This window comes from Alosa sapidissima, chromosome 2 (assembly GCF_018492685.1).
Source record: "Alosa sapidissima isolate fAloSap1 chromosome 2, fAloSap1.pri, whole genome shotgun sequence".
In the NCBI taxonomy this organism is placed as follows: domain Eukaryota; kingdom Metazoa; phylum Chordata; class Actinopteri; order Clupeiformes; family Clupeidae; genus Alosa; species Alosa sapidissima.
In genome coordinates, this window is record NC_055958.1 from 32785516 (window position 1) to 32809276 (window position 23761).

Below are 23761 nucleotides of genomic sequence, written 5' to 3' on the forward strand. Positions count from 1 at the left end.
TGCTGACGCCGATCGCCGTAATCTAACAGGGAAGTAAGAGGACACTTTCTGTATCATGTCAAGAAGCCTTTGGTGTCGCTGACGTTGGTGCCCCGACTTCCAGGTGGGGGCGGCATTGTGGAGGTGAACGGACTGATCCAGACGGGTGTTCCTGAACTTCGGATTCCGTGGACTTTAATGAGACTGAGCTACAAGAGAAGCTGAACTGTGCTATGCTGGAGTGCCGCTGCTCGCCTACTTCCGTGTTGACAACAGACACCGTTGCGTGGGTGCGCTGCCTGTGACGGCATGACGTCAGCACCCGAGCTAAAGAGACGTTGGGTGAGACTGCGTGATGCAGGAACTGCATTAAACGAACAGTGCAATATTTTGCTATAGACTGCAGTGGTAATTCATTTTTTGTTTTGTTTTTTTTGGCCGGACTGCGCCGGCCAACGTAATTACCTCCACTCCCCCATTCCCCTGTCTGTTTATTAGCGTCTTCTGTGTGTGCCATACTATTGGGTATGGGGAGGGCATAGTCATTGGGGGCGGAGTATGCAGTGGGGATCCATGCTGTGTTGCTGTGCGTTGCTCACCATTTATACTACAGTTGTGGGTGTTGTGATGTGCTGTGCTTGCATTTTTTGTGCTCTGATGTGTATTGCCCTTTGGGAAGGGGTGGATTATTTTCACTGAATTCTACTAGTGGGCCCCACTGTATTTTGCGTATGTAATATTGTGCCTCCCTATCCGGTAGTTGGTGTTACTACAGTTTTATGAACTTTATGTAATAAACTATTTGTATTTTGACTTTATATTGACAGTTTTTGTGTGTGCAACTGGGATTGGCTGCATTATTGTCCCAGCTTTGTCTGACCTCTTTTGTGGCGTAGTCGGCGTACACACATGCCTGACTGGTCAGTTCTGGCAATCAGCAGGAAGAGAAAAAAGTCTCTCTCTCTCTCGCTCTCGCTCTCGACAAAAGAGTAAAGGGGGAGAAAATTATGATGGCCCTTAACATGAAATGATGGTGCAGTGTTCAGTTTGGACCGGGTGTGTTTAATCATTAGCAGTGGACACATGCCCAAGGCACCCCCATCGAAAAACTGTTGGTAGCATCGGCTAACTAGCGCCAGATTTCTGAGTGCAGGGGACAAGCCAAGGTAAGCTATGAGACATACGTTCACACTCGGTATCATGTTTCAACACACTTTAGGTCAATATCACACCGGAATTAATTCTCCTTTAATCAGTTTGCCACTCCGACGGTCCAGGTTACCGTCAGGTACACAAACCATGGGTCACGCACATACGCATTTTTCTAAAGTACATTTTTTTCGATTATATTTTCTTAATTGTTTTGATGTGTCGGTCTTTATATTGTGTTCATAATTTACTGTGTTTTATTGAAAAAATTGAATCTCTGCAATCATTCACCATTGCTCCTTATTAATCATGAAGACAGACAGATTGATGTTTTAAAATTATTTATTTTGTCATGCTCATGAAACAATTAATTTAACATAAGTGGTTGTACAGTCTGTTCCATTCAGAGAGGAAACAGCAGGAAGCCACTGAAGGTGCTGTGATTATCTTTTCTACTAAGGAGCCTGCGGCTTGCAGGGAGTCCCATGTTAACTGTATCTCCCACCTCCAGCTGCAGAGTCACACCACTGGACAGATAAGTGGCGTGTCCATCTGTATCATGCTCATTTAGAAACATGATCCGCTCTCCATTCCTGTATAGTATGATTGCCATCCAGTGTGAGTTTAGTAAATCCATGACAGTGAATCTGAAGTAGTAGACTCCCCTGACTGGAGCTGTGAAGAAGCCTGTTGTGTCACTGTAGGCCTGCCCTACATTGGTGATGATTCTAGTGAAGACCAAGTTCAAGTCAGTTATCCCAGCCTGTATGTCTACTAAACCCAGCCCTGCTGAGAATGCCACCTTGGGTTGCATAGTGGTCAGGTCTGTGTGTTGTGCTGTGGTGTCTTTCTTCACATGCTTCATGTCAGTCTCAGTGGCTGCCAGTCTCTCACTCAGATAAACTGTCTGTGCTGCAGTTTCCTTCCTCAGATTCAGCACTTCAGTTTCACTAGCAGCCAGTCTGGTCTTTAGCACGGCCATCTCTGTGTTCTGAGCATCATTCTCAGTCTCCATTTTGTACAGTAGGGATTTGGTGTTCTGTAGCTCTTTCTGGGTGACACTCAGCAGCACTCTCTGTTCCACTACCATGTCTCTGAGTTCCCTGAGCTCAGCAGAGACATCCAGCGTGGTAGTGACTGCAGCAGCAGCCCCAGTGCTCTGGCTCTCTGTCTGAACTTCAGTCTGGGTGCTCTGAGTCTGAGCTCCACACATGGAGAACAGCAGCACCAGCAGTGGGATGACTGCCCTCATCCTTATTACAACTTTCTGACTGTCAGTAGCAGTAGTAGTAGTAGTCCTCCTGAAACACCCTCTTTTATACGCCTCAGTTGCTCGTTATGTAAGAAATGTCATCACTTTTGGGATTAAATAAAGTCCAGTGACACTGATCTTGGGGTTAGATAAAGTCAACATCGATCGACTTTTATATAGGAACATCGATCAAACTTTTTTAGAAACCATAGATAACATTTGTTTTTTCCCAGGACATATCTATCTATTTACTCAGATACCTGTCCTGTAGGAAAGTACACACCTTTCACACACTATATCTCCCTCTGCATCACACTATCTCCCATTCTCACACATTAGTCAGGGGGCCAAAACTGATATTAAAACTTTGTCGGGCACTTTTTGGTACAGGCAACCTATCCAGTATTAATATTTAACCCCTCAACATGTGTTCTAGTCAGGTTGTCAGCTTAGAAAATGTTTTTTTGTTCATTTTAACTCTACATTCTTAAAAGTGGTTTAATTTTCTTCCATGTTACCTACTGTAATTTTGGGGAAATGTGCAATATAATCCAATTTATGCGCAAGCATGATCATTAAAAAATAATCATCAAATATAGCCGCAAGCGGCAATGGTCGGGCCCGAGCACCTGCGGGCCGCAACCCGTGACATGTCGGAATCCAACAAAGCACCGACATGGTGCATTTGTGAAATGTACATATTTGATGCGTGTGCTATTTGTTTTTGTATTTTATTTTCTGCCACATGTACTTGCTTGGCCAGGTGGGGGCGCAATGCAAGGCAGGCCCATTGGGTGTCATCATAATCATAATATATATCAGTGTTTCTCAAACTTTTTTTCTGGGGACCCACTTTTTAAAAATGACAGACTATCGCGACCCAACTCGTGACTGTGGTAGTTAACAAACTAGATCAGTGGTTCTCAAACTTTTTCTTTCATTCCCCACTCTGCCCCCTTGATCATTCTCGAGCCCCACCTGTCCCTCATCGCTCTAAGAAAGTGGTAGGTCAAGCTTAAAATTGTCAAATTTATTGAAATAATGACAAGTTCTAAATATATCCTCTTCAACAGAGTTAAAATCAGCTGGAGCTGCAGATATAATAATAAATAAATACATAACACACATATTTCTGTTTTCCAACAACATATTAGGAAGTATAGGCCATTTTACAGCATTGTACAATATATTCAATGAAATACCAACATGCTGCATTAAATGGATCCATAATCCAGTCATACTGATCACTGCTGGTAAGGAAATATTTTTGAAATAAACTTTGCAGGGATGTGATGTAGGCCTACTGTTTAATACATGGGATCACAAGAGTGCCTCCCAATCAGACGTTTTGCGATTTCGCTCAGAAATCTCAAAGGCATAATACTGTCGCGATCGAGGCGCCTGTCCCATACTCAAGTTTTTTTGGTAAATGCAGTAATCTTATTTGCTAGGTGAGGTAGGTGCTTGTCTTTGCCTTGTAACTGGACATTTAACTCAAATGTATCGCTAAGATGTATCAAATATATCGCTAAGATAGGCCATGCAGCTTTGTCAAGAAATGTTCATTAGTGAACGTGCTTGCAGATTCAAACATGCGCTCTTCCTCCAAGAAGAGGCGACTCGGAGCTCAAACACGCGTGACGGCACTTTACCTCGTGAAAGCCACCTTGCCTCACTATGAAACAGTACAGCCTCTCTTCGCAAAGTGCGGAGAATAGACGTGCTTTTAAGGGCCGGGTTTTGATGAAATTCACCACTTTCACAACAACGTTCAAAATCTCACGTTGTTGCTGGTGCTGCTGTTCTCGATGTGTGGAGCTCAGACTCAGAGCACCCAGACTGAAGTTCAGACAAAGAGCCAGAGCACTGGGGCTGCTGCTGCTGCTGAGGTCAATACCCTGCTGGACGTCGACTTTTTTAGAAACTAGATAATATTTTTTTTTCCCCCAGGACATATCTGTTTACTCAGATACCTGTGTGGTGGGAAAGTACAAACCTCTCACCCATCAGGAAGGACAGGAGGGCCACAGTGTCCTTATTTCACTCCGATCTCTTTAAAGCAACACCAAAGAGTTTTTTGTACCTTAAAATAATGTTTCCAAAATCGTTTCAGTTGTTCACTTGTAACAGGGTGAACGGCACTTGTGCATTCACTTCACGGCCCTCTATCGGCTATAACCGCACTATGTAAGTTTGCAAGATCGGGTAGCGGATCTGTAGTTCAATAAAATGAGACATAAGAAACTACAAATTTGACTTGCATCTGATGTCGCAATACATCGTACTTTCATAAATCGTGCAACATATTCTACCTTGTCTATGGACATCGTATTTGCAAAGCTGGTGCTGAATAAATAAATAGCATGCGTGCGACAGAGGGAAAGTTCTTTGGTGTTGCTTTAAGTGTTGCCGACCGTAGCTTTAAGGAATGAGTTCAGGACTCATTGTTCTGTTAATAATCCCTTATGTGTACAGAAAGTAATGGATTGAATAAAGGCAAACCACAATTTTCTTTCCATCTAAAACACTCAGCACTCAAATCTTCCCTTCCAGTCTGAGTTGAGACGACACATGTATGGAGCTAAATTTGTCTCAATAATATTTTTATATGCGCAGAGGGGGATCCACAAATATTTCTTGATTTGCATGTGTGTTTTGATATCTACAAATAAAAAAATCATATTTGTAACTCGTATATTGATTTTTACAAATATAGATGTGCATTTGTAAATAAAATGCCATTTGTAAAACCGAAAATTTCATTTGTGAAATGTGATTCTGCATTTGTGGATCACCAGCACACGCATTCTTCGCTTTCCAAAGTTACGTGTTTTTGAGACGTTCTTCACATGAAAGTCACACAAATCCACACGTAAATAGGCCTACTTTAATTCATCGGCACACAGAAATCGCAATCCAGTAGATGGCGACATCCACAAATATTTCTTGACTTGCATTCGTGTTTTGACATCGACAAATAAAAAAAATCATATTTGTAACTTGTAAATTGTTTTCACAATTGTAGATGTGTATTTGTAAATGAAATGGCATTTGTAAAACTGAAAATTGCCTTTGTGAAATCTAATTTTGCATTTGTGGATCACCAGCACACACAGTTTTCGTTTTCGCATTTGTGGATAACGTATTTTTGAGACAAACTGCGCAGAGAAGCCACCCAGATCCACAAGTAGCCTGCTGACACTTTCTAATCCAGTAGATGGCAGTGTTGTTCTATGGGACTCATAACCAAAGATTCTTTGCTCATAACACACAGAGCTAGCGAACCTAGTTCTTAAATCTAACAAGTTATGCCTTTTACAACAAGCTTTTTGATGGAAAAGTGGTGTTTAATTTCCATAATCTTTGTTTAGTAAACGCATAAAACCGTCAGTTTGCAAGCGAAATCAAGAATTACGATCTTTGAGTTTGTTTATAGTTACCTAGCAACCGAGGCTTTAAGTGTTAAAACCAAAGCCATATAAAGGTAAAACCAAAGATCCTTAATATACATTATGCTTTATCAACCGTCTCTGGTAAAACCATGTATATATTATGTGGATGTCAAAACACAAATGAAAGTCAAGAAATATTTGTGGATGTCGCCATCTACTCGATTGCGATTTCTGTGTGCCGGTGAATTAAAGTAGGCCTATTTACGTGTGGATTTGTGTGACTTTCATGTGAAGAACGTCTCAAAAACACGTAACTTTGGAAAGCGAAGAATGCGTGTGCTGGTGATCCACAAATGCAGAATCACATTTCACAAATGAAATTTTCGGTTTTACAAATGGCATTTTATTTACAAATGCACATCTATATTTGTAAAAATCAATATACGAGTTACAAATATGATTTTTTTATTTGTAGATATCAAAACACACATGCAAATCAAGAAATATTTGTGGATCCCCCTCTGCGCATATACAAATATTATTGAGACAAATTTAGCTCCATACATGTGTGTCTGTTTGGAGAGAAATCTAAAGGGAGGGGGTGCTGAGTCTCAATACGGCAAACCTCTGCCAAGAACACCGATAACAGAGCAGCTTTGATATGAGTGGGAGCACTATCAGACACAGCACTTGGTCACTCTGCTGTTTGTACCATGGCAGTGGCCTGAATTAGAGAGAGTGGGCAAACACAATATTCTTTTTAGTCATTTTAGGAAATAAATTTAAATAGAAATCAGGGAAGTTGTCCTCTGGTTAATCTTAAATCTTCCTCTCTTCCAGCGTAACCCTGCGTTCCCACAGACTATTTACCCAGCAGCCCCTTTCTGCCTGCTGGTGGCCATTACAGCTGCCCACTTGACCCATGACAACATGTTGCTCTGCTTATATAGAAGACCACATGAGAAGACAAGACAAATATGTAATAGTTGGTATGAAACAATGAATATTAAAAAATACATATATTGATTAGGATTATGCTGCTGTGCTGAGTTTGGACTGTGTGTTCAATGAAAGCAGTACACACACACACACACACACACACACACACACACACACACACACACACACACCACACAAATGCTTTATCAATAGTGCATCACACTATCACCAATTTTCTCTACCCCATTCCCCATTTCTCTCTCTGCCACACACACTGTCTCTCTTCCTCTCCAATACACACATACATGCACACAGACACACTCTCTCTCTCACCCCCCCCCCCCCCCCCCCCCCACACACACACACACACACACAGACTCTCTCCCACTCTCTTTCTGCTATCTCTTGTTCCATTTCTCATGACACCTTTACAGTATATGTGCAGTGGAAGATGCTCTACAAAGGCACACACAAAGACACACACTCACACAAAGACACACAAAGACACACACACACACACACACAAAGACACACACATACAAAGACACACGCACACACATACACACACACACACACGCAGTTTAAATTAGACCCAATCAGCTCAAAGATGCTCTCCTTCTAGACTAGAGAATAACTTATCATCCATGTATCATTGTGTGCAACCATCATCCAGTGAGAACAACAAAAAGAACATCAGACTTTGTTTGCTCATAATCATTTGTACTTTATTTATGACTGGTCAGCATCAGCATCATGTTGAGCAGTGTGTTCCATTCAGAGAGGAAAGAGCAGGAAGCCACTGAAGATGCTGTGATTATTAGTATCATCAAAGAGCCTGTAGCCTGCAGGGAGTCGCATGTTAACTACATCTCCCACCTCCAGCTGCAGAGTCACACCACTGGACAGATAGGAGGGCTCTCCATTCTTATACATCCTGATGTACATACTGCGTGAGTATAGGTGATCCATGACAGTGAATCTGAAGAAGTAGACTCCCCTGACTGGAGCTGTGAAGAAGCCTGTTATGTTGCTGTAAGCCTGTCCAACATTGGTGATAATTTTAGTGAAGACCAAAATTCAAATCACTATTCCCAGACTCTATGTCTCCTGAGTTAGTCAGCCCTACTGAGAATGCCACCTTGGGTTGCTCTGTGATCTCTTTCTCCAGATTCACTACATCAGTCTCACTGGCAGACAGTCTGGTCTCTTGTGCTGCATTTTCCTCGATCAGGTTAATCACTTCAGTCTTCATAGCGGTCAGATCTGTGTGTTGAACTTCATTGTCTTTCTTCACATGTTCCATGTCAGTCTCGGCAGTGGCCAGTCTCTCAGTAACTGACCTCAGATCAGCTGTCTGTGCTGCAGTTTCCTTCCTCAGATTCACAACTTCAGTTTCACTAGCAGTTAGTCTGGTCTTCAGCAGGGTCAGCTCTGTCTCCTGTTCGGAGTTGTCTTTCATCAGGTTCATCACTTCAGTCTGCATGGTGGTCAGCTCTGTCTGTTGGGCTGCATTTTCAATCTTCAGGTTAATCACTTCAGCCTCCACTTTCTGTAGCTCATTCTGGGTGACAGTCAGCAGCACTCTCTGCTCCACCACCATGTCTTTGAGTTCCCTGAGCTCAGCAGAGACGTCCAGCTGGGTAGTGACCGCAGCAGCAGCAGCCCCAGTGCTCTGGCTCTCTGTCTGAACTTCAGTCTAGGTGCTCCGAGTCCGAGCTCCACACATGGAGAACAGCAGCACCAGCAGTGGGATGACTGCCCCCATACTTATTACAACTCTCTGACTGTCTAACATAGTAGTAGCAGCAGCAGCAGTAGTTCTTGTGGTGGTGGTGGTGGTAGTAGCAGTAGTAGTAGTAGTAGTAGTAGTAGTAGTAGTAGTAGTAGTAGTAGTAGTAGTAGTAGTAGTAGTAGTAACAGTAATGCTAGAAGAAGTGTGTAAGTGTCCCTCCCTAAACACCCTCTTTTATATGCATCAGTTGCTCGTTATGTAAGACATTTCATCACTTTTGGTGGTTAAATAAAGTTCAGGGACACTGATCAGACTTCTTTTAGAAATTGTAGATATCATGTTTTATTTTCCAGGACATATCTGTTTACTCAGATACCTGTGTTGTGGGAAAGTACAGACCTGTCACCCATCAGGTAGGACAGGAGGACCACAGTGTCCTTATTTCACCCTGGACTCTTCAAGTGTTTAAGGGCCCATCCCAATACCTCCCCTACCCCTAGATTTTTGCCCTAACCCTCGTTTTTGCGCGTGCACGTGTAGGGCTAGGGTGTCCCATTACTTTAGGGAGCAAGGGGAAGTGCTATTTTCCCCTTAAAATCAACCCTCAAAATATAGCCAGGACCGATGCAGGCTTAAAACGAAGTGGGAGATGAAATTACCCAGGATACCGTGCGAGCTCAGCAAGCCGGCCAAATTTTTCATATATTTTCGCAAATAAGCATATTAAAATTTCGAAATATGTTGGAAAATGTTAGTTTGATGTACATCTGATCGACTGTTGAGTTTTGAACACTAATGTAAAAATATCTCACAAAGCTATCTGACGATGTTCATGATATCTGCTGAGTGCTTTGAGAGAGTCTGCCCATCAAATAACGTTATATATCTGATCTGGGTAGTTTCGTCAATATTTAAGGTGTGTGTTCTGGCGTTCACATGAACACGAATATCTTTGTTGATTAACCAGACAGATAAACCAGCACAGCCCACACAACAATGACCGCTAGAACGGGCATGTTCCTGAATGAAAATAGTAGCAGGCTACTACCGGTAGACACGTCGGCGCTGCGCGTGACGTAGGTGAGCACGTTCGCTACGCTAATTTGCATATAGTGGTGTCCCAATTCATAGGGAAAGATCTTCACCTCCACTTCCCTTGTCGAGGGGGCTTTAATGTTGAGGGCAATCAAGTGGAAGTTTTAAGGGGGGAGAAATGGGACGGGCCCTAAGTGTTGCCGACCGTAGCTTTAAGGAATGAGTACAGGACTCATTGTTCTGATAATAATCCCTTATGTGTACAGATAGTAATGGATTGAATAAAGCCAAACCACAATTTTCTTTCCATCTAAAACACTCAGCACTCAAATCTTCTCTTCCAGTCTGAGTCGAGACGACATGCTTGTGTGTGTTTGGAGAGAACACAAAAGGGAGGGGGGTGCTGTGTCTCAATACAGCAAACCTCTGCCAAGAACACCGATAACAGAGCACCTTTGATATGAGTGAGAGTGCTATCAGACACAACACTTGGTCACTTTGCTGTTTGTACCATGGCAGTGGCCTGAATTAGAGAGAGGGCAAACACAATATTCTTTCTGGACATTTTAAGAAATACATTTAAATAGAAATTGTCATTTTAATCAGGGTAGTTGTCCTCTGGTTAATCTTAAATCTTCCTCTCTTCCAGCGTAACCCTGCGTTCCCACAGACTATTTACCCAGCAGCCCCTTCTGCCTGCTGGGGGCCATTACAGCTGCCCACTTGACCCATGAAGACGTAACATGTTGCTCTGCTTACATGGAGACCACATGAGGACACAAGACAAAGGTGCAACAGTTGGTATGAGACAATGAGAATTTAAAAAGATAAACATTGATTAGGATTATACTGCTGTGCTGAGTTTGGACTGTATGTGTGTTCAATGAAAGTATTTCATACACACACACACACACACACGCACACACACACACACGCATTCTCAAGCTCTATCGCTCTATCTGCGTCACCCTATCTCCCATTTTATTCACCCCAATGCCGTCTCTCTCCCACACACACACACACACACAGAGACACACTCTCTCTGTCTCTCTCTCTCTCTCTCTTACCCCCCACACACAGACACACACACACAGCTCTCTTTCTCTCTGCTATCTCTTGTTCCAATACTCATGACACCTTTACAGTATGTCTGTAAATTACCCTTGCATAGAAGTACACATACAAAGACACAGACTTTGAATCTTTCAATCTTCCTCACACAACAAATACAGGCACACACACAGACACAGACACAGACACACAGTTTAAATTAGACCCGATCAGCTCAACGATGCTCTCTTCCTAGCGCATCTTGCACATCTGTTAGCAGAAGCTTATTTTGTGAAACATAGTGCCCCACCCATGAACAACATACATCCACACAGACAATTACAAATCACACACACTGACCTCCTCCACAAGGAAGCGTAGTCTCTGTGTGAGTTTCTGGGCCTCTAGAAGCAGCTCCTTCACACTCAGAGGCTTCCTCTTGGGCAGCGTGATGAAGCCAATCAGCTCAACGATGCTCTCCTACAGGACACACATACACACACACACACACACACACACACAGTGTAAATTAGACCCGATCAGCTCAATGGCGCTCTCCTGCAGGACACACACACACACACACACACACACACACTCACACTCACACTCACACTCACACTCACACTCACAGTGTAAATTAGACCTGATCAGCTCAATGGAGCTCTCCTGCAGGACACACACACACACACAGTGCAAATTAGACCCGATCAGCTCAATGACAATGGCACTCTCCTACAGGGCCCTAGTGACTCACATATCATTTCATTATTTTAATTCTGTGTATTTGGTTAGTGAGGTTCTGGTTCCTGGTCTATGACTCGGCTGTGTCCTCTGATCTATGGTGGTCTGTGTCGCCTGGTCTATGGTGGTCTGTGTCCCCTGGTCTATGACTCGGCTGTGTCCCCTGATCTATGGTGGTCTGTGTCCCCTGATCTATGGTGGTCTGTGTCCCCTGGTCTATGGTGGTCTGTGTCCCCTGGTCTATGACTCGGCTGTGTCCCCTGATCTATGGTGGTCTGTGTCCCCTGGTCTATGACTCGGCTGTGTCCCCTGGTCTATGGTGGTCTGTGTCCCCTGGTCTATGCCTAGTGTATCCTGGTCTATATTGGGCTGGGGTTATTACCAGTTCCTGTTTGGTCTATGGTGGGCTGGGGTTCTTACCAGTTCCTGTTTGCACAGGGTCAGGCGCTTCTTGTCCAGCAGGGTGAGACGGTTCCCCTTCGCCCTCCGCTCAGCAAAGGCAATGAAGTTCCTGCAGAAGGACGGAGGTGCCCAGTCACACAACACATCAGGCATTTCTCAGTACTGACTCAGCAGTCACGCACATCCTCTCTTTCTCTCTCTCTCTCTCTCTCTCTCTCTCGCATGTGCACGCACACACACAGGCTCCTGTTGTTTCAACAGCACTGAGGTAAAAGATGGCATAGATACCAAACATTCTCACTAATCCACACACTTTATGCGTGTGTGCGTGTGTGTGTGTGTGTGTGTGTGTGTGTGTTTGTTTATCTACACCCATGAACTGTCCTGTATATGCTGACCTGTATATGTGGATGCATCATGCATGGACTTGAGTCCCCAGTAATCCCCAGGCTGCCCTAATGGCTCACATCTGCAACAGCCCCTATCTGTATCTGTGTGTTCTGTTCTGGGTGGTCAGTCGCGCTGCGCTGGACTTACCTGGCACCCCTGCAGAATTCCTGAAAGACCCGGAGAAGAAGAGCCTCCGCCCCTGCGTCAAGCAGCTTGTTCAGTGACCCTGCCTTGGCCACACCCTCCTCCTGTGATTGGACAGAGCACAGCAGCGTTGAGGAATCTCAATTACATTTTGTTCTTCATTTAATAAGAAGAAAGAAAAACTTCATATCAATATGAATCAGCCATATTTTTTAATCCCTTATAAATACAAATCTATGTGGATTATATGTTTTAATCCCTTACAAATAAAAATCTATGTACATCATTTTGCCTGCAGACATCATGTATGGGAACCTATTCAATTTGGACGTGTTCTTTTTTTATGTTAATGAAAGCATCAGCTGCATGCTTATCAAACAAATCTCACACATGCTCAGACGTATGTGAATGACAATACTCAATGCCTGAGACATGCATGCAACATGTTAAAAGACAAATGTTATCTGGCAACCACACCCAGAACAACAGATGAATACAGATTAAAAAAAAGACAGCACTGTATAGACCCTTTCAACAATAAAAACAAAAACAATGCTTGACTGTTCTATTTGGGCCCCAATGTACTTCCTCTGCATTAAGATAACATATGGAATGTTAAAACAGAAGTCTTGTGGGGCCAACTATGATGCTGATAATGGAACTCTCTTGAAAGGGTCCATAGCACTCTACATATGACACAATGTCTATGTCACAGATCTCTTAGTTGTTAGCATGCTATGGTGATGCTGTTCAGGATGTTGGAGTAGTGCAGGCAGTATGAATATGTGTGTGTGTGTGTGTGTGTGTGTGTATGCATGCGTGCGTGCGTGCGTGCAAGGGTTAGCTGGACGTACAAACGCTATGGCGATGCTGTCCAGGACGTTGGAGTAATGCAGGTGGTATGAGTGTGTGTTTGTGTAAGGGTTAGCTGGACGTACAAACGCTATGGCGATGCTTTCCAGGACGTTGTAGTAGTGCAGGTGGTATGAGTGTGTGTGTGTGTGTGTGTGTGTGTGTGTGTGTGTGTGTGTGTGTGTGTGCGTGCGTGCGTGCGTGCAAGGGTTGGCTGGACGTACAAACGCTATGGCGATGCTGTCCAGGACGTTGGAGTAATGCAGGCAGTATGAGTATGTGTGTGTGTGTGTGTAAGTGTTAGCTGGACGTACAAACGCTATGGCGATGCTGTCCAGGACGTTGGAGTAATGCAGGCGGTAGGTGCGGCCTTCCCAGCAGCTCATCACGTGGACGCAGGGCTTCTTCTGGCCGATGGGCAGGTAGTTGTAGTTCCTGTGGGGGGAGGTCAAAAGAATTATTCAGTAACACTACGATTGTAATTCTAAACAGATATTGATATTTTAGCTCAACAGCAGATCAAATTATCAAATGGCAAACTCCCTTCCTCCCCGCAGAGCAAGTACTAGATGTCAGAGCACAAGCCTTATGACTAATGTTTGTTGTTTACTCTTTTCACTGGGTGTGAAGTGTATAATAACTGACTTCACCCATAGATATTTGGGCTTGTTACTTGGCATTTACTGTGGGTAACACTTTCCCAGTACCGTGAATAAAGCTGCAGTCTTACACCAGTTGTCTTGGATTCATTTTGACCTCACAAGTTTATCCTGATTTGGCTGCGTAAAAATCTGTGATGCAAATGTAAAGTAGTAAAACTGCACCATACAGTTTCTGTGAGATACATCCATTACAGGCCCTGTAGAGTAAACCTGTCTGCACCATAGAGTTTCTGTGAGATACATCCATTACAGGACCTGTAGAGTAAACCTGTCTGCACCATGGTGTTCAGTTCCTACAGGACCTGTTTCCGTCGACGATGACGGGTTTCTCTGGGGGTGTGGTAGACTTGCAGAGCAAAGGCTCTGGGGAATCCAGAAGGGGCGTGGTCTGGGAGGAGTCAGGATCATGAGACTCCGACCCTCCTCTCTTCTTACTCGACCCATGAGCGCCTTCTACCACATTCCCATAATTCCCTGCACACACACATAAAAATACCAACGGCACATGTTGTACTTCTGCACAATGGTGTACAATTAAAAAAATAAATACATAAATGAAAGTGCTTTATTTAAAATGAAAGTATATTTATTTGATGAAGAGTAGAATAGTAAAACAATTATTCATACAACATAAAAAATCTGCAAGTTAACATAACTGATTAAAACTGGAAAGTACCAATGGTGAATTCAAAGTTGATGGGTCGATCACCGATCTTCCTGTCAATCAACGAGGCCTCAAACACAGCTCCAAACAGCATATAGTTTTCCTTGTCTTCAACACCAACCTGCCAAAGAAACACATCACTTAGTACAACACATGTGTCCCAATTACAAAAATACTCAGTCCAGATTACTATTTTAGGGCTATCTGATGATCTGCGATTACTACTTTCGGGCTAAAGACCACCTTCATTTATCTATGTTCTAGTTCTTTTATATTTCCAGCTATATTAAGACCCTCTGCAGTGCTTTGCGAGCAGTGTAGCTCCCACACACGTACAGATAACTGGAGGCTTTCTACGTCAGCTGTCTATGTTCATTCCTTTCTACATCAGGCTACCTCTTGCTCTTGTTCATTTTCCCTGTCATGTCCTCTGCTTCATCTCTGCTTTGTATCATCCTCCTCTCTCTCTCTCTCTCTCTCTCTCTCTCTCTCTCTCAAGTCAAGTCAAGTCACATTTATTTATATAGCACACTTAAACACAATGTAATTGACCCAAGGTGCTCAAATCAAACAAATCAAGGTGCTCTCCTTTGCAAGTGATCATAATCCCTCTCTCTCTCTTTCTTTCCCCTCTCTCTCTCTCTCTCTCACCCCCCTCTCACCGTAGGTGGGTTCTCCACAGGGATGACCTCCGGTCCAGCAGCCTTGCTCCTCTCCTCCTCCCCGGCTGCGCCTCCTCCTGCTCCCCCTGCCTGCTCCTTCCCCGCCACCTTCCCTCCCTTCTCCTTCAGAGGGGACTTGAGCTCCTTGGCCGAGCGCGTCATCTTGGTCTCCGCGGCGCTGGCTCCGGACAGGATCTCCACGGCGAGCTCGATGAAGACGCGGCCTCGGAACGATGCCCCCTCCCCCATGCCCTCGTTCAGCTCGCTGTTGTCTGCCGAGCCGTAGATGTTGATCCAGGCTGGACCAAACGTGGGCAGAAACCCTGGGGAGAGAGGGAGGATGGAACAGATGAGAACCAGAACAGAGTCAGGAACCAAGTAACCTGGGAACCGTAGCACTGTTTGGGAAACCTACTCAATAAAACAACGCAATGATGAACTAACAATCACAGGCAGGTATGTAGTAAACTCTTGGCAGAGAAAAACACACATTAGAGAAAGACAAAAATAATCATTTTAGATGTGAGTTAAAAACAGTCATCAATTTTCACTGAATATATATTACTAAAGACTAACAGGGAGGTTACATCGGCACATAACTGAAGTGTTTCATTCACAGAACGTCTACAGCAACAATTAGCTTTCGCTAAAATAAATGGAACTGGCTACACCAGAGATTTTCTAATGAGGAGACATAGCACTCAAAAAATCATTCATAGAAATGCATGGTGTTAGTTTGTAACGCCAATATGGCAGTGGTCTACACATACCCAACCCCATACCACGGCAAAACGTCGACAATACATTGAGCCAATCATGTGTTGTGTTGTGAATACATTGAGTCAATCGTGGTGTGTTGTGAAGACATCGTGCAATCATGTGTTGTGACCTCAAGGGCATGCCAAATGTACAGTATGTGTTTTTTTTCTCCAAACTGTATGCCGTCACACACACACAGACAGCAGACACTGATACCGGTAACACAAAACTGAATTAAGAATTCACTTGCCACGGAGACGTTTTCCACAGCTGTTTTTTTTTTATTTATTTTTATTCAGGTTAATATTTAGCTTCAAAATGTATTTTTAGCTCTTAAAAAATTACAGAGATCTGGAGCTCAGTGACCTCATAGCTGGCCTGCTTACATGCCTATGCACAGATCTCGTTGTCAGCTTAATTTTAAAAAAAAAAAGAAAAAGGCAAAGGAAGCAAAGATGAAAGGTTGACATGAAAAAAGGCATATGTGACGTGAGGTAGTGAGACATTTGTCAACTGTGTGAGTTGGCAACCTTGGTGACACTGCAGCCTTTTCATTGTCTCTTGTGCTTATCCTGCTATTGCTATTTTTTTTTTTAAATAACAGTGATAGAGTAGACATAGGCTACTGATAGGCATAAGTGAAGCGTATTTATTTGGAGACCTAGACACTGGGCTTCTTGGCGGATAAAGTAGGCTATATTGAGCCAGGCCGACGGCCGTTGGATGGACGGCCGTTCTGGACTTTTCCAGAATATCCAGATTGCCAATCCGCCCCTGATAGTATCTCCATTGCAGCAGATCTATCTAATTTACATTATGCTACTCCGTTTAATTGGGAACGCATTTGAGCGTGCACGAGAGGGAGAGAACGTGGCAGGTTCTAGCTGGCTTGTCATTGTTGATAATTGATATCTCCTTTTTATGAGAAACTTTTAAAAGGAAATCGCGATGCAACACTTGTTCCCACTACTGACCATTTATAAACTGTAAGAGGGCACAGCCATAGGCACAGCACTATAGGCTATATTTGAGTGGAGCAGGCATTAACGTTAAAGTATTTTTTAAGAAATAAATTTTCTACAACATAATTACTTTGTCATTATTATCATTTAAATGATACAAAACATTATATATATATATATATATATATATATATATATATATACACTGCATTTTTTGTGTGTGGCCTGCCAGCCAATTTTCAAGACCCAATGTGGCCCTTGAGTCAAAAAGTTTGGCCACCCCTGGTATACTGTAGGTGTACCTTTATCGCCGTCCTGGTCGTTGGAGATGCGCCGCAGGTCGATGTAGTGGGTGCCTATGGCGACGTCGTTCATGCTGCCCTCGTCAATCATCTGGATCTTGAGCCGTTGGCAGAGCGGAGGGAACATCTCCTTAAAGACGATCTGCTCGTTCCACACGGGCTCCGCTGTGCTCTTCTGGGTCGACGTGCGGCCCTGGAGCAAACGACATGGGCGGGAGGAGAGCGAGGAGGCGTATTTTTGGTAACTAATGGTTACAAAGAAAAACTTGGTCGCCGCACACTCTATCTCTTAATTCTTTTATTCCAACGTTTCGGCATTCTTTTCTATATTTATAAACTAATGGTTTAAGGTAATGGTAAAAGCAGCAGTTTCTCTTTACAAAACACACTTTGTGGAACACTGCTATGGCTAAAAAACCCAGGTTCTGGTGAGAACCTCAATTTGTCTCATAAACACGGCAGCCATTGTAAACCAAAACGAGACTATGGGGTACGCAAACCAGTATTGTTGTGTTCTATGTATTTGCCAGTAGGTGGTGAGAATGCATTAATGATATAGTCAGTGTACCCCATAGCCTCCTTTTGGTTTGCACATCGCCACGTGAATAAGGCCAATTATGTATTTTAAGGGAGGTAACTGTGTGCCAGATTTTGTGTTTTCTCTGATGCACTGGTCTTTCCTCTGAGTTTATCCACACAAATCCATTCTTTCATAGAGAATTAGTCAGATGAGCATAATCTAAAGTTACCACTTGGCCAAAGAAGGACACCACCACGTAAGGGTCTATGAGAGCGGTGTTGTCGCCGATGAAGGCTTTGGTGACGTTGGCCATGATGCTGGAGTTGTTGCGGGGCAGGCCCTCTGCCCGGAACACCTTCACATGGAACCGGGCCCAAGGACGCTCAGAGGGGAAGCCCTGGGGCAGTAAGAGGTTGCTGGGGTCAAGGGTCACAGGAAACAGGAAGCAGAGGAGAGGAGGTGTAAAGTTAGCCACCTGAGTTTGGTTTGGCTTCTGGTTTGTTCCAGCTTTGGTCTGTCCGAAACTCAGTTCAACAGAATACAGCACAACCACGTTTTATAATGACATTTTAAAATACAGATGAAAATAAAGAATGATGATATGAAATACAGATTAATTCTACAGTTTTACAAAAACACTGAGACACCGGTCATACACCCTCCGAAGGGGAAAGACCTGTGGTCAAACATGCAGATGATCAGCAGATGCATTTAGGTACATTAAATAACAGAAATAAAACATTTAATTACCTCTGGTACATATTGTTTGCGTAGAAATTAACTATGGTTTGCACAGAAAGAAATACTGTATGCATCTAATTATCTTAATTGCAAATCATTGGACCACACCCTTTGTCCTCACTGTCAGTGTGTGCTTACCAGATGGAATGGATACGACCAATAAAGTTTACAGCTTAATTTGATAGATAAGAGCTGTAAGACAGTCAGCTGCCCCTCACAGAAAGACACAAGGCTGAGGATGTGACCAGGCAAAAAAGCCTCATAGAAATGCTAATTCCACCTAGCACATGTTGTTACTGCTAGTTAATCAGTATGGAGCATGAACAAGAGACAGGACAACATTACTTTTCAATGACCTCCTCAGCATCGCTGAACTTCTGTGAGGGCTCCGGTGAGTCGCCCTTCCCTGTGACGCTGATGTCACACTTCAGGTAACCTTTGACCCCGGCTCGGATGTTGCAGGGATCCATCAGCACCGTCCATTTGTTGATAAACTGGTGACCTTGGAGACAGCGACAGTGGACGTTTCAGAAATGGAGCGTTGGTGAGTACATAAGTAATCTTTTATCCATTCATGATGCCCTTCAACATGTTTGTGCATCACTTATGAGGTGATCCTCACTATTGTTTCACTAGGCCAACCCATTTCAGCACAAACTATGCTTAATTAATGACGCTACTGGAATGCAATGGTATTATTTCTCTAATCATAGTAGAAGCAACACAACTTCAGAGGGAGGCTCACCTGGTTGGCTGTAGACTGTTCCAACATCAAGCTTGAAGGAGCCGATGCAAAAGCTTCTCATTATCTTGGAGTGCATCACCTGGAGTAAAGAGGTGATTATATAGATGGTTTGTGTATCCCTGGGCAGATAAATCTATCAGAATGACTTGGTTAGTTAGGTAGAGTTATGTGTTGACTTGCTTACCGACAGTTTGATGACTTTGTCAAAGAAGGTCTCTTGTGGGCCGAAAAAGTCAAACACAAAGTACTGTTCAGGCACAAAAAAAAAGATTTGATCAATATCAGTGGATAAACCAGATACAGGCCCGTCTTCAGTACCCCCTGATGTTTAAATAAATTACTTTAAAATAAGCTGTACCTCATTATAAAAGGGGGCGTTAGTCCCCTCTTTGACTGTTGTCTGTTTCCGTTCATCTCCAACCTCCATCACTACACTGGGGTCGATGTTCTCCCCCACCAGTTGTTTTGCCTTTGTGATGTTGATGGAAATCTTCATGAAGAAGCAAAGCACAAAAGTCATTAGCCGCTCAGTGTCCATGTTGCATGAGAAATGGCCTTATTTTGAAAAGCACTTGACGGTCAACTCATTTTTACCTGGAAGGTTTTGGGTCTGCTCTCTCCCTCCAAAATCTTGGCCAGATGTCTGGACCTGTGTGTTGACCAGTAGAAAGACCGAGTCACCTTTTCAAACATGGTCTACTACAACTACAGATATGAGAAGGTCAAAGGTCACCTGTACCTCTGAATGGCATAGCACCTTCATATATCTCTGAGCTTTTAATATCTTATCAACCACAAAGGAAACTTAGATCATCCAATTCTAATCTTTTAATCGTACCCAAAGTGCTCCACAAACAAAGTGGAGAAGCTGCTTTTATCCATTATGCCCCCAAACTATGGAACACCCTGCCTCTGTACATCAAGCAGGCGAGTTCAGTAAATATTTTTAAAAAAGATCTGAAAACATACCTGTACAGGAAAGCTTTTAGTTAACTCATCTTATCCTGTAGACTACTTTTTCAGATTATTCTACATCTGCTGCTATAGTAATATGGGAGTTTTTCCTTGCCACAGTTGCCATATGGCGTGCTTGTGGGGGGTAAGAGGGTTAAGGCTGCCAGTCTTATGACATGTCATTTTCTATATTTTTGATATGTTGCTGAGTGGATCATAAACGGCCCCTAGCAATGAAGAAAAGTGATTGATAATGACTGACTGACTATTATTGTGTTACATGCTTCAAATGTAAAGCACTTTGAGCTGCATTCTGTGTATGAAAGGTGCTATACAAATAAAGCTTATTATTATTATTATTATTATTATTATTACTATTATTATTATTATTATTACCTCTTGGTTCGGGGCACCTGTCTGAATGGGGGCAGGCCTGAGGGTCCAGCCAGAGGACTTCTCTCAGGGACATCACCCAGTAAAGGGTCTTCCAGGCCAGACTCTACCTCCGATCCCTCTGCAGAAAACAGAAAAAAACAAAACCACACACAAGACAATAAAAAAATAAATGAATAAATATATTTGTTAATGATGGTGACTAAGACAGAGAATGTACACTCTTAACTGCACAAAGTCTAAAGACCAATTCAAACTGTTTCAAAAACAAGCGTCTCAATGGCCTTTATAATATTCTCATTTGTTTGAACTGGTTTCTGTTTCTTTCTTTCTTTTTTTATTAATTTATTATACATTTAATTTATTACTTATTACAGTCCAGACTGACAGAAACAAATTACACCTACAGCTATCTTCAATTGTGTAAAAGCATTCTATATAAGCACGGCCAGCATATGTCATGATAAACATGAAACTCATGTTAGCATAGCGAGTGTCTACCATCAGTGAGCTCAATGACTAGGCTATAACGATAACACACTATAAAGCCAGTCACGAGCTTCTGTGTAGTTATTCTGAGAGTCATAACTGTCCTCTCTCACACATGTAACTCTCACTCATCTGCATACAGCAGAATGTTTACTTTCAAGGCCTTACCCAGTGCACCTTTGTTTGCCAAGACTAGACCCTTGTTGGCTTTCTTCTTTCTCTTCTTCACCTTGATACCAAATAATTTTCTGTAAAAGGAAAAGAGATTTTTAGGTTGAGTTAATTAACACACTGTTTATGGGCATGCACATACCAAACATAAAACCCCCAAAAAACACACACACACACACACATAAGCAAAACACACTTACATAGTAGTCTGAGACATGAGGATCCACTAAAACACTACAAAATGGAAATACTGAACACTAGTGCATCTCCGTTAACACCACTTGTTGGAAGTATCCTTGGGCAAGCTCTGTCAAAACTCTGGTCTAAAACTCTAAACCATGTGACTTGGTGTCTCCACTCTGTCTTTTGACACTTATCTGGCTAATTACACCATCCATCATTCGTCCGGCACACTTACCGCTGTGTCGTCGGGGTGTTCTCCGGATCCATGACTCACAGAGGCCCTAGGGATACGTAGTCTCTGACTGGCACCGCTTCTGACCACCAAACTTCTCTAATATACAATGTGCAGAATGCTAAGAATCAAGAGTCATTGGACATGCTATCACTGATGTGTCCTATGAGAGAGATAGGGAGAGAGAAACAGAGTGAGAGCTAGAGATGAGCATAGGAGTTAACAGCTGTGCATACACACACCCCTTGGAGTATAGAGCTTGTTTGACTTTCTGTGGCAGGTAAATTCTGCATGTGTGTGGTAGGCAGGAAGGCTTGGCTGTTAGCTGTATGTAGCACTAGTGTACAAACATCCAGCTAGCGCAGGTATGTCAAAGTCAAATACATTAGAGGGCCAAAAAAACAAATGTGCTACAAGCCGAGGGCCGGATTGGTTCAATGTTTATGAAAACATATTAAAATGACTGCACGTAACCTATTGAACCAAGACGTGTACTGTATTTTATTTAATGATTAAATGAATTAATTACATTTAATTTTAATGCCTGAATGTAAGGATTCAGGAAACACAGCTTTTGTGAATGGTATGGCGGATCAGATAATGCGTAAATCACTGATCTAGAGATCTTTAACTAAGACTAATTAATAGCTTTTGGCTGACTTTAATACTTAATGCCAACAGTGTTTTATATAATCTGTGCTCTGTTTTTTATGGAAGTTGCATACATCCACGTCGTTCTATTAAATGTCGTTTCATAATTAAATAGCCTTCCAATAGGTTGAAGCTTTGTGCACACGCATGCATTGAATAAACGCTCATACCACGACTTAATTCTATGCCTCTATGTTTGATGACACCAAACAAGTATTTCCTACTAATTGCAGAAATGTTTGTTTTCTTTTTCTGTCCGCGGCTCCTTGATCAATTGTGCAGCAAATTATCAGACGATGACCCGGGAATCATTTCACTCTGCAGACCATTGTCCACATTGCAGACCGCGGCCCATAGTTTGACAAATGGTGACCTGCATGCTGCCATATTAAGGCCTTTTAACGGTGTTTTTTAGCCGGGTTTTCACGTGGAAGGCTCTGTAGAAATCTGACACCATCTGACACCCGTTCACAGACACCAGAATGAACGAGTTCACAGTAACGTTCATCAGGCAATAGTAATACAGTAGCCTACGTTCAGTTCACGTTCGCTCAAAATATGAACGAGTAACGCGTTCAGGCACAACACTTGGGAGGGGGGAGCTGAAAGTTGACATCTGCCCTGACTGAATACTGATGAATAATGAAGCCGAGGTCCACTTGCGGCGCCGCAGTGAGTGCGTGGGCTACCGTTGCATTGTGGGAAATGGAGTATTGGTGCGTGCAAAACAGCAGCCGGCGGGCCGGTTCTAATACTAATCAAATATCATCCCGGGGGCCGTAGATAATTCATTCGCGGGCCGGATCCTTGACTTTGACATGTCTGAGCTAGCGTATCTGTCTTGGAGCTAATGAGAATCTCTTTGTGTACCAGCCTACAAATATGGCAAGCATCTAAATGACATTTCCTGTATGGCATTATAAAATATGAGAAATAAGCACTTGTACAACATGCTGTTATACTCTGACCGAGTCTGAATCCCTAAAACCTAGTAAGAAATTGTAGAGCAATTTTGGACATGTCGTTCCGGCAACGTTTGCAGAACCCCTGCAGTGACCTCAACACCAGTTACAAATAGAGATGATGCTCCAGTGTGTCCACATGGTCCTTCCTTGAAAAAAAATTACATTTGAGAGGTAATGCAATCTTATCTTATCTATAGATACATGTGATGAAACTGTATGAAAAATACATTCTAGTGCTGTCATAATGCTTTCAGCCCAAGCTGCTCTTCCTGGGGTGATTGCACAAATTGTTTGTCTTGTGTGGTGGAACAGGATGTTTGAAACTGGTAGGTGAACAAATACACCCCTAGTAAATATTCACTTTAGAATGCATGGTTTTTTTTTTCTTCTTTTCTTTTGTAGGTTGGGGTAGGCATGAATATGGCATTAGACCTAGAAATGCATGTAAATTAATGTAATTAATTTCTAAACATCAGATTCCAAAAATAATTCAGTGGAAATGCATGGATTCCAGTTTCTTCCAGTAGCAGCAACTGGAATCCATGCATTTCCACTGAATTATTTTTGGAATCTGATCCCTTATCATACCTGTTCATTCTTACTAGTTGCTGGACTTATCGTGACTAAATTCAAGATGGCTGCAAACGCT

General features: G+C 42.9%; 2 protein-coding genes and 1 long non-coding RNA gene across 8 annotated transcripts in view; 1 reads left to right on the forward strand and 2 right to left on the reverse strand.

Moving 5' to 3' along the window:
* The window catches only part of LOC121687948, a 19481-nt gene extending 355 nt beyond the window's left edge, over window positions 1-19126 (forward strand). Inside the window, exons 1-6 of the long non-coding RNA XR_006024458.1 lie at window positions 1-321; window positions 6613-6761; window positions 10128-10279; window positions 15051-15501; window positions 18694-18873; window positions 19043-19126. The exon at window positions 1-321 is cut by the window's left edge and continues 355 nt beyond it. This is a non-coding gene — a long non-coding RNA (uncharacterized LOC121687948). The remainder of the gene's footprint in view (window positions 322-6612; window positions 6762-10127; window positions 10280-15050; window positions 15502-18693; window positions 18874-19042) is intronic.
* fer1l6 (fer-1 like family member 6) overlaps window positions 1-23761 on the reverse strand; it is a 56106-nt gene that overhangs the window by 27188 nt on the left and 5157 nt on the right. For 2 of the 5 annotated variants that reach the window (XR_006024413.1, XM_042066919.1), the window contains exons 1-17: window positions 21500-21707; window positions 21079-21158; window positions 20425-20542; window positions 19669-19723; window positions 19433-19564; window positions 19259-19321; window positions 19075-19153; window positions 18675-18831; window positions 17818-18004; window positions 17069-17261; window positions 15046-15368; window positions 14396-14504; window positions 14022-14193; window positions 13372-13492; window positions 12209-12309; window positions 11690-11780; window positions 10889-11008 (exon numbers count right to left, since the gene is read on the reverse strand). Coding sequence is in view for 4 of the 5 variants with exons in the window: in XM_042066919.1 (XP_041922853.1) it covers window positions 10889-11008; window positions 11690-11780; window positions 12209-12309; window positions 13372-13492; window positions 14022-14193; window positions 14396-14504; window positions 15046-15368; window positions 17069-17261; window positions 17818-18004; window positions 18675-18831; window positions 19075-19153; window positions 19259-19321; window positions 19433-19564; window positions 19669-19723; window positions 20425-20542; window positions 21079-21158; window positions 21500-21531 (2133 nt within the window). In the remaining variant the exon portion in view is untranslated. Of the gene's footprint in view, window positions 1-10888; window positions 11009-11689; window positions 11781-12208; window positions 12310-13371; window positions 13493-14021; window positions 14194-14395; window positions 14505-15045; window positions 15369-17068; window positions 17262-17817; window positions 18005-18674; window positions 18832-19074; window positions 19154-19258; window positions 19322-19432; window positions 19565-19668; window positions 19724-20424; window positions 20543-21078; window positions 21159-21281; window positions 21368-21499; window positions 21708-23761 lie in introns of those variants that run through there. The other 3 variants (XM_042066918.1, XM_042066920.1, XM_042066921.1) reach the window with 3 other exon arrangements.
* LOC121687862 (complement C1q-like protein 4) lies at window positions 1453-8619 on the reverse strand. 2 transcript variants are annotated; one of them, XM_042067006.1, is made up of 2 exons: window positions 8363-8619; window positions 1453-2278 (listed from the first exon to the last, which is right to left on the reverse strand). In XM_042067006.1, exon 2 carries the CDS (start codon window positions 2216-2218, stop codon window positions 1532-1534), a length of 687 nt encoding a protein of 228 aa, XP_041922940.1. In that variant the 5' UTR covers window positions 2219-2278; window positions 8363-8619; the 3' UTR covers window positions 1453-1531. The 2 variants fall into 2 exon arrangements, with proteins under 2 accessions (XP_041922940.1, XP_041922931.1); XM_042066997.1 differs by lacking the exon at window positions 8363-8619 and having other exon boundaries at window positions 1453-2431.